General features: G+C 39.8%; 1 protein-coding gene across 1 annotated transcript; it reads right to left on the bottom strand.

Moving 5' to 3' along the window:
- Nucleotides 1-821: 821 nt before the first annotated feature.
- On the bottom strand, nt 822-2,242 carry LOC123231744 (insulin-like growth factor-binding protein complex acid labile subunit). Its single transcript, XM_044658050.1, has one exon. It carries the CDS (start codon nt 2,240-2,242, stop codon nt 1,046-1,048), a length of 1,197 nt encoding a protein of 398 aa, XP_044513985.1. The 3' UTR covers nt 822-1,045.
- Between the last annotated feature and the right edge of the window lie 8,767 nt (nt 2,243-11,009).

The following is an 11,009-nucleotide window of genomic DNA, read 5'->3' as shown; positions in this document are numbered from 1 at the left end:
GTAGGGATGGGGAATCTGAGGTTTTTTAGTAATGGTCTGTCAGTGACAGATCTGTGTGAGGAGCTTTGATGTCTGAGGTATAAGCAAAAGGTACATATCCATAGGAGAGGCTCAGATCATAAATGTATGGGACATGTATGCCATCTTTGCTTCTTACAGATCTCAGTGTTTACACAACTGTCCTCTGAAGCCACCCGAGCCAGTGACCTCCGGCCAAACCACATTCCTGAGGTCAGGGGCTTGCTGCTTCTCACGGATCCTTTAGAACGGTGATGGCAAACCTATGACACGTGCGTCACATGTAGCCATTTTCGATGACATGCAGCTGCATGTGGCCACATACAAAGAAATATGGGGCCATGTGCCGAGGATGAAACATTTGTTATAGTATAGTGTAGACAGTCTATGCACTATAGATGACAATTCTACCTATATTGATTTATCTATTTTGATTTATTAAATACAGTTATATATTACAATTATACATTTTTGTATTTAAACTATAAATATAGCAAAATTATGTTTTTTTCTCAAAGTGACACACCACCTGAGTTATGCTCATTTTTTTGGCGAATTTTGACACACCAAGCTCAAAAGGTTGCCCATCACTGCCTTAGAACCTGGGTTCTTTAGGTTTTTCTTCAAGGTCCTATATCCCACTACAGTGCTTTGGAAGAACTCAGAGTGAAATCTTTTTATTTTTTTATTATAAAGATATTTTATTTTACCAATTATATGTAATAACAAATTTCCACATTAGTTTTTCTGAAGTTATATGATCCAATTTTTCTCCTTCCCTCCCTTCCCTCCATTTCCTCCCTTCTCCTGGAGCAAGCAAGCAGTTCAATCTGAGTTATACATGTACTAGATTACAATTTTTTAAACAAAAGACCCTTTATTATAACTACAATGGTGGTTTCATTTTATTCAGGTTGACAATACAAACAACTATATCCTTTTATTTTTGTTAGCAAAAGAAAATGCCTAATTAGCATAGCCACTCTCATCCTCTTTATTTTGCCTTACCTAGCCTAGGTCTGCTCCTTTAACAATGGCTTTTGAAAACCATTGAGTTTGTACAGACTGGATTTCCAGTCAAAATTACTTGAGTTATATTAGAATTCAGCCCTTTGGGCTCTGTTATACTGTTGTTAGAGAGATCCAGTAGTTCTAATTCATACATTTTGTCTGAGAAGGCTCTGGGCAAGTTTTCTATACCATTACAACAGAGTGTTAACTCCCTCAGTCTTTGAAGGCCAGAAAAAATAGGCATGGTGTGTAACTGGTTTCTGTCTAAATGCAGAAATGCTAACTGAGTGTTATTTACAAATATGTCTCCTGGAAGAGTATCTATATTATTTCCAGAAAGATTAAGAAATTCTAGCTGCTTTAACAAAGAGAAGAAATGAGAGGGAAGGTCAGACACTAAATTATTTGACAGATCAAGCCTCCTTAAGCTAGAATTGCCAGTGAATGAAAGAGGAGGAATATTTTGAATGCTGTTCCCGGAAATTGAAAAGTGCTCTAAGGTGGGGAGGATAGTGAATGCAGAAGGTGGAATTGTCTTGAAGTTATTATTGTCAAGGAGCAAGTCCTCAAGATTTGTCAAGTTTTCAAGCAAATTATCTGGCAAACTGCTTATTTCATTATTGGAAATATCAAGGACCTTCAGGTTAGGAACAGGTTCAAAAGCACCTGCCGGGACTGTGTGAAGATGATTACTGGCCACCATTAAGGTATCTAGCTGAGAAAGACCCGTAAACGTATTTACTGACAACTGCAGCCTATTCTGAGAGAGGTCCAAGTAAGTTAGTCTTTCCAAGGAGGCAAAAATCTTTCCATGAAGCGCACTCAGTCTGTTTTTAGCCAGGTTTAGCCAAACCAGTTGTTTTGTATTTTGAAACAAAGCAGGTGGTAACTCTGTCAAGTTGTTGCTCTCGAGGTCCAGGGAAAGGATGCTTTTGCCAATGTCATCGAAGGTATCATTCTGCAGGGAGAGTTGGTTGTAGGACAAGCCAAGAAAAGTGAGATTGGTGTATGGCTGAAAGGCTCCAGGTGGAACTTGGGTTAAGTGGTTGTCGTTCAGAAAGAGAGTCTCCGTTCCTAGGGTGATGCCCTGGGGAATGTCAGAGAGGTTGGAGAAGCGGCAGTCTGTCAGCAAGGGCCTGCAAAAGCAGCTCTTGGGGCAGCTGAAGTGGGCGAGAGCGTTTCCGAGGAGCAGCCAAAGCAATCCCCAGATCATCTTTAAGACCTACATTGTTTGGGAAAGGGGAGGAAACAAACCAATCTGTGATACCTCTATCTGGATAAGCACTGTGTGGCCTGGCCGAATACATTCTCCCCAATCCAGGGTTGGGACCATTCCCTCTTTTGTCTTTATATAGGTGGCCTTGCACACAGCAGGTATTTGTTAGGCTTTGATTCGATTTGGATTTGAGTGAGAATTGGGTATTTCTGGAATTGAGGCCTGGGTTCTACTCTTGGTTTTGCCAGTAACTAGCTGGATGACCTCAGACAAGTTACTTAATTTCTTTGGGCCTCCATGTCCTTATCTCTTAAATGAGCTGGTAGTCTAGATGATCTGCAAGATCCCTTCCAGTTCTAAAGTTAAATATTCACTATAACTAGAATTCAGGAAATAAGGTTAATTATTACTTTTGATCACCATGTTTTATGAAATCCCAAATTTGCTTTCTCCCATGGGAACTTGCCTTCAGGAAAACTCCGTGATGGACCCTAGTCTCAGACTAAACAATAAGCCATCAAGCACCCATCCTTTTTGTCTTCTGAGGTTATCTTTTATATTTAGGCTTCTCCCAGGTCCCCTGGCCTTTGGTGATTGCAGCTAGGCTTCTCCCAGTCATTGAGACTGTGGCTAGTGCAGGTCCCAAGTGAGTGAGAGGGCATAAGCCCTCCCCCTTCTCCAAAGTCTACATAAGCACTCTGCATTCTATGGTTCAGTGGAAGCCCCAGGACTGAGGTTCTGTGCATCTTCCCAGATTAATCTTTCTACCTCAATTAACGACCATTACTATATCTACTTTGGTAGCTCTGTATCTTTTCAGATTGACACTTTTCATGACTTAAAAGTAGAGAATTTACATCTATACATGGAAGCAATCATGAGATAATCAAACAAAAGAAATAAAATTTAAAAAATAAGGTCCCACCAAGCATTTATTTGCCATGGAACCCACTTTTAGATTTTATGTCTAGAAAGATAAAGGCTAAGAGAATTTGTATTCTCTCCCAGGCCCTCTTCTCTCTCCTCTATAAGGTAACTTCAGCAACAGCTTTGGATTTAATTACCATCTCTAAGCAGATGATTGACAGATCTATATATTTGCTTTTGTCTTTAAATTTCTTCTGGTCTTTCCAATTCACCAGATCTGGACTTTGCAATTCTGCAAATCAGTAGATAAAACTGAATTACAGGAATGTAGTCTAAATAATAAAGAACAAGTCAAAAAATTTGAACCTGTTTAAATATACATTAGTGGGGTGTGGCAGCCATGTGGTTCAGGGGATAGAGAACCAGGCCTAGAGACAGGAGGTCCCAAGTTCAAATCTAACCTCAATTACTTCCTTGCTGTGTGACCCTGGACAAGTCACTTAACCTCAGTGGCTTACCCTTTACCACTCTTCTGCCTTGGAACTGGTATTTAGTATGGATTCTAAGAGAGAAAATAAGAGTTTTAAAAAAAAAAAAAGAAAAATACATTGCCCAAATAGCCTGTTTCCCTAATTTAAAGAAACCCAAATCCAACTACCTTGGTTAGAACGTGAATTCCTTGACTCTAGGGACTACATTTTGCTTTTATTTTTATTCTCTACATTTAGTATGGTTCCTGGTGCAGAATAGGCAGTTAATAAATGCTTATTGACTTATGGATGATAACAAATTAACTACTACATTCATCTTTTACTTGCAACAACTAAAGTTATAGACATTCAAAGACACTGAGAATCTGAATTCCGTCCTGGGCTCTCTGCTCATCCCTCTCCTCTATGTCTATACCTCTTGGTAACTTCATTAGCAGTCATTAATTTAATTACCATCATTCACAGATCTATATACTTACTTCCTATAAAATTTAGATATCACTTACCTTGGTGTTTTCTTACAACCTCAATAATTTCTGTTCACTATAATATGCCCACAATAAACAGTCGATATTCACCTGAAATTTCTTTCAGTTCCTTTGGGTAAGTCAGCAAGTGGATCTCAAAACCTTGTAAATTCTCCCAGCTGTTGTTGCTATTTTCTTTGGCAGAATTCACTTAAAAAACTAGTACAACTGGAAAATTGAAGTATCCAGAAAACAGAAGTGGATTTCAATGGCAATGATGCTGATTCATCCAACCAGAAGTCTCGTACTGTTTCAACAGGTTGTACTGTTTCAACAGCCCAGAGTTTCTTTTATTTCACAAAACAAACTAGAGCATTGAAGTAGGAGCCCAAATAGCAGGTTTATCATTGCGTCATCATAGTCAGTCATTATTCAGACTGGGGTTCTGCTAACATACAAAAAACAAAAACAGAAAAACCAGCCTTCATTATACAGTCTCTATTATCAAGAACAAATTGATGGTTGTTTTATTTCTTTTTTAATATTTGAAGAGGAAGTATTGGGTGCTAACACTTTGGGAATTTTCACTAATATTTGCTAATGGTATATTTTTAAAGTACCACATAATATAATACCCTATCCTGAAAAAAAAAAAAAGCACTTGCATTTGCATAGTCAGGCTGAAGTAATTTTTGGTGCTTGCAAATTTCATTGCAGGAAAAAATTAAATAGAATATTCATTAATAGTAGGCAGATAGGGGCAGCTGGGTAGCTCAGTGGAGTGAGAGTCAGGCCTAGAGACAGGAGGTCCTAGGATCAAACCCAGCCTCAGCCACTTCCCAGCTGTGTGACTCTGGGCAAGTCACTTGACCCCCATTGCCCACCCTTACCAATCTTCCACCTATGAGACAATACACTGAAGTACAAGGGTTAAAAAAAAAATAGTAGTAGGCAGATAGGTGGCTTACTGGATTGAGAATAAGACCTGGAGATGGGAAGTCCTGGGTTCAAATCTGTCCTCAAATACTTCTTAGCTGTGTGACCCTGGGCAAGTCACTTAACCGTCAACCTATCCCTTACCACTCTATTGCCTTGGAACCAATACACACTATTGATTCTAAGATGGTAGATAAAGGTTTTTAAAAAAGAGAAGATATTATATTAACAAACCTTTGATTATTCAGCAGTGTTCTTAACCCAATTTTTTCCCAACACAGCTGATTTTTACAAAGAAAAAAATTTTTAAAGAAGCATAATTACAAGAAAAAGAAGACTTCTGAACATCCTGCTAGCAGATTGGCCCATATATTGTGAAATAGGTATTGCTTTCTACTTCATGTTTTTTAAAAGTAACATAATTATTAGTACTCTGTTTATTACCATAGCATAAAAGATCACTGACTTGGTTTAATGTAAAATAAAAAAACAAAGAATATGTTGCAAAGTATATTCCAGTTTGACTAAACCTACTTCTTATCCAAATCTTGAAAAGTATTTTAAAGTCAGTATTGTTTTTTCACTGTCAGAATCTATAGAAATTGAAAAGAATCTATGGCCAAGAGAGAAGTGGCTTCTTTAAGCTATATGCAATGGAGAACAGGACCCCAGGGTCCCAGCTGCTGGAGCCTGCCCAGTTTATTCTGAGAGCCCCCATCAGGGGCCTGGCAAGGCTGCTTCTGGGTATCATAGTGGAAGGCTCTGCCCTTAATTTGGGGCACAAAGAGGTCCGTGACTGTTTTCTGGCTTCTTACTGTATGGTGAAGAAAAATCTTTTAACTGGCTCCATATATGCCAAATATTCCCATGGAGGAACTCAACCTCTGTCCTTGCCTATGGGAGGGTTAAACTATTGTGGGCCTCCAGGTGATAGAAGTACCTCCCTGAACCGTTTTTGTCCCTAACCTGTTTCATTCTCATCCTAAGTACAGGAGACACACTAGACCTCTTTGATCTCATGAGCTTTAAAAAGTCAGAAGAGTAGCCAGGGGTGTAGGAAGCACAAAGGGAAGAGCTAGCCCTGAGAGGTGCCTGGGCCCACTGACAAGTGATCAAGCTCCACACTGAGACAAGGGGCTATGCTCATCCCAGAAGAGACCTTGGTGGGAGGAATGTTTGATAGCAATCTCTTTACTTTGGGGCCTATTCTCCCCAGGAACTGAGGCATGGAGGGGAAAGCGTGCCCCAGATTTGGAGGTTTTTGTACTCTGTGCTTTGCTATATCTCTCAGTAAAAATCCCTTTGTAAAATCTAATTGATATTAAATATTTATTGATATGGTGTCAAGAAGGTATTGACTGACAAATTATATTGGAGTGCTAATCACTGATTATATGAGGGAAAAGTGCCAATAGCATTAAAATGGCACTGCCATTGGGTGGGGAGGGAGGTGGAACCTGACAGGGAGATAGAGAACCTCATTCTCAGGGCTTGACAGGCAATATTAGTTGAGATCAAAAGGCAGACGGATTGCAGTGAATAGAGATCTAAGTCTGGAGTCAGGAAGCCATGAGTTCAATTCTAGATTCAGATACTAAAAGGCTATGTGACCCTGGGCAAGAAAATTAACATCTGGCTCCCTGTTTCCTTTGTGGTAAAATGGGAATAACAATAACACCTACATATCTCACAGAGTTTCTGTGAGGACCAAATGAGATATTATTTTGTAAAGCATTTATCACAGTGCCTGGCACATAGTAGACACTAACAAATGCCTATTTCTTTTTTTTCTTCCTTCCTTACAAAATTTTTACCCATACTATCAATGAGATGATACATGTGCATTTTTTCTTTTTCTTTTCTTTCTTACCTTTTCCTTTTTATCTTTTTAAAAATATATAAGCACTTTGAAAGAGAAACATGACCATCAAGAGGCATAGGATGCATAGATCACAGAACAGCATACTCCAGGGGACTGTTTGAAATCCTGGCTTTGACACTACTCAGCAGTGAGACCACAAGGAGAAAGGAAGAAGTCAACAGGAATAATGCCATAGAGTGTGAAACCCAACCCCACCCAAGCTCAATGCATTCCCTTGCTACAAGCCAGCATGCTTCCAAGAACACTAAGAACAGGTCATACAAGTCTAAGCAAATTTCCTTTCCTGATGGGGTTACTAGATTAGTAGATCAGAGGGCTACCATAGACAACATATAACTAGAATTCAGTACCAACAACCCCCAATAATAACTAATATTTATATAGAACTTGAAGGTTTGCTTTAGAGGTAAAGCTCCAAGGTTCTTTCCTCATCTGTAATTGATAAGGTTCAACTGGATAATCAAAAAGAGCCTTTAAAGCCCCAAATCCTAGAAAACTATGCGCAGAGCTATAATTAGCCATTTTGGGAACTCAGGGAAAGTGAGTATGAAACATGTCTTCAAATTGACTTTTTAACTTAATTTTGGAGGTAAAAGGCAAACCAGACCTCAGGACATATAATCCCATGGAGAAGAGGCCCTCTTGGAAATATGACTCTCTTGGGAGAAGAAAGGAAAAAGAGGCCCCATATTGCCATCATAGATTAGCTAGAGTGGCTGCCATTAAAGTGCAATGGGGCTATGGGGGGGAAAACTTAACTAGGGTACAGATGCCAGGCGAAAGAAGCACACCAACCTGTTTTATTTATTATTCTTGTGAACTAAGTGCTATTAGCTATTTATAGTGCTGAAGGGAGGATGAGTGTTAAATAGTGCCCTCTAAAAGTCTGGCTGGTTACCCTACCCTAGTCATTGCTCTGATTATAAAGGTTTGACTTGTTGGGCTGATGAGGCCCAATGTCACTGTCTCTTGGTACAAAACTTTTAACCCAGCCACTTTCCCTCCTGATGCAGAAGATAGGGCCCTTATCTCATGATTAAGAAATGATACTCTTATAAATCCATCCTCTGGCAAAGGTAGATGGTACCATTATTCTCTCTACTTTATGGCTGAGGAAACTAGAGTTAGAATACTTGTAACTTTTTCAAAGTAATAGTTAATTAGTGACACAGAGGACAGGGACCCCAATTACATTGAGAATCATGTCTATGTTAACTTTGTTGACTCTCTTTTAATTCCATGAGAAGACTTCCAGGAGACTGAGCTAGAAAATCCAAATGATTCCTATGTCTGAAATGACTCTGGTGACTTGGCCATGTGTGCTATTACCACCACTAAGGAAATCAGAGTCAGGATCCCTTCCCTTGGCCTCATCAGCCCAATGGGCCAAACTTGAAGCATTGACCTTAGTTTCTGAATTAGCAAAAGGAAAACAGGTAAACATATCACATGAACAAAAGTTATGCATTTGTGGTAACGCATGACTTTGGAAAATTGTGGAAATATAGAAGATTCTTGACTTCCAAGTCTTGACTTGACTTCCATTTAAAGAATAGGTTGTAAGTTCACAGATTGTTTGATTCCCTCTTATTGCCATCATCAGTGGCCGTCATTAAAATTCTGGGACACTCTAATGGGAACTCTCCCCATCCAGGGGAAATGCCATTGCTGATTGGCATACCGAAAAGGCTGCTATGCAACACCTACTCCCCACAGGCCTGTCTGTCTTCCTCCATTCTCAAGGGACCTGCCCCTAAGGTGGGACTGACTCCAGCAGAGATTGCATTGCAAGATCTCCAAGAGACCTTGTCCTAGTTCATCCAGGAGAGGCTGGAGAAGAAAGGGTGTGTAAAAGATGTAGACTCTGGACTTTGGCATGGACCCAAAGGCTGCTTAAGCCTCCCTGACTCTCTGTGTCATCCGTTGGTGGAATACTTGCACTCTTTGAGTCACTGGAGGCTTGATAAGTTGCTTAGCATTGCCTGTAAATATTAGTGAGGAAAAATGAGATGAGTAGCTTATGATGTGTATTTGCATTGTGAAATCTACCTCATAATATAATGCTAGCAAACCCTTGTATCCTCCTCCAGGGAAATTCCTTCTCCCTTTTGAGTTTGGCAAATTGATTTACTCAGCTCCTGCTTTCTTCTGGGTATTAGTTTGTATTAGACATGGTTTGTATGTTTTCCTGCCGGGTGAGGCATGTCTTTGCCAGCAAGCTACTGCAACAGTGGTAGCTAAGTGTTTGCTAGAAGAGATTTTTCCTACCTGGGGAATTCCCAAGGAAATCCAGAGTGACAGAGGAATCCACTTCAGTGGTTCAATTGTCACTCAGCTGTTAGCAGCTTGGCTAGTGCTTCAATACTTACACTGAGTCTATTACCCCTAGTCTTCAGGTCTGGTAGGGCATTTCAAAGGAATTATTAAGGTTCAGCTTGCCAAATTTATGGATGACGTAAGTCTGTCTTGGCTAATGGCCCTTCCTGTAGGACTCCTAAACCTAAGGACTGCTCCATTCTATCATTTGCTGCCTTTTGTCCCATCACACCTCCCTACTCACTAAAGGTTCCCTTTTGTCATATTGTAAGGGACCCACTTAAAACCTCAAGAGACAGAACCATCTCGTTTCTGTCTTTTTTTTTAGGGATCAATCCTCTTTACAGCTGGAACCAGGAGATTGGGTCTATAGGAAAAAATATTATACAAGGATGCTTTGCAGAACAGATGGAAGGACCTCAACAGGTCCTCTTAACCAATTCTCTGCTGCAAAGCTAAAAGGAATTGACAACTAGATCCATTTATCTTATCTAAAAAGAACCCCAACTCCTAAGCACAAATCCCAGCCCATTAGTAATTCAAAGCTCTATCTGACCAGGAAAAAGAAGCAAATGATTCCAAAAATGGCCCAAGTATCCCATGGTTTTTGCTTTCCCTTTACTTTTATAGCTAACCAGGGAATGTGTTTTGAGGGAGATACAATAGACAACAAGGGTTCCAAAAGGCAGAGTTGAGAAAGGAAATACAGTATGGAACAGATATAGAGTTCAGCTCCTGCAAAGGAGAAAAGGTATACTAGAGTAACAAGTTTGGGGAGCACCAAACAGTACAGATTGATTGGTATCAATCAGTGAAATAGGATTAGATCAGATTAGAAATAAATTATATTAGATTATAAAGTGGGAAGGCAAGTAATATGACATAAGGTTGGAGGTCAGATTGTGGAGATCTTGAAATGCTGAGCAAGAGTTTGCGTTTTATCTCAGAGGCATTTGGAAGCCACTTGAGATTTTTAGAACAGAATGAGTGTTTTAGAATTGTTGATTTGGCAGCTATGTGTTAAATGGATTGAAGAAAAGAGTTTGGATATAGGGAGCCCAATTAAGGAGAGAATCTTCAGGTAAGAATTGAGGGAAATGCTTGGAAGAGGAAAGTGAAGGACCTGTTCAAAAGATATTGTGAAGATAGAATCAAGTTTTGGCAACTGACTGGTACTTTCTGCCTTAGAATTGGTATCAGTTCCAAGGCAGAAGAGCAGTAAGGACTAAGGCAATTGGGATTAAGTGACTTGTCCAGGGTCACATAGGTAGAAAGTATCTGAAATCTGATTTAAACCCATGACCTCCCATCTCTAGGCACTGAACCACCTCACTGCCCCATCAACTGACTGGTTATTGTGGCAGGAGGAAGTTTAATACTTTTAGAACCAGCAGTGACCTTAAGGGTCATTCTCAACCCCTTTATTTTATGGATGAGGAAAAGGTTAAAGGTCACATGGGTAGCAAGTGAAAAAACTTGGATTTATGATCAAAGTATTTCTGACCCCCAATTCCCTGTTCTTTTCCACGTGGAATGCCAAAAAATGACTTCCAGGTCAAGTATCTGGGTGTCTTGGGAATGCTGCCCTAATCTGAAATGGTGTGAAGGAGAGGTGGGTTTAGCGAGGGTAAAAAAAAAAAAAAAGCTTTGGTAAGGACATGTTGAGAGTTTAATGGTCGCTCTGCCAAAATGCGGTTAGCTCTATTGCCTCAAAATATTTTTTTTTAAAGTATTCTACTAGAGCTCCTCCTGACCTTCCTCTAAAGTCTATTTGCCCTGAATCAGAACTGAGATAACTGAGATGC

Source organism: Gracilinanus agilis, chromosome 1 (assembly GCF_016433145.1).
Source record: "Gracilinanus agilis isolate LMUSP501 chromosome 1, AgileGrace, whole genome shotgun sequence".
Taxonomy (NCBI): domain Eukaryota; kingdom Metazoa; phylum Chordata; class Mammalia; order Didelphimorphia; family Didelphidae; genus Gracilinanus; species Gracilinanus agilis.
The sequence above is the reverse complement of the archived record's forward strand: the minus strand, read 5'-3'. Positions and strand labels throughout refer to the sequence as shown.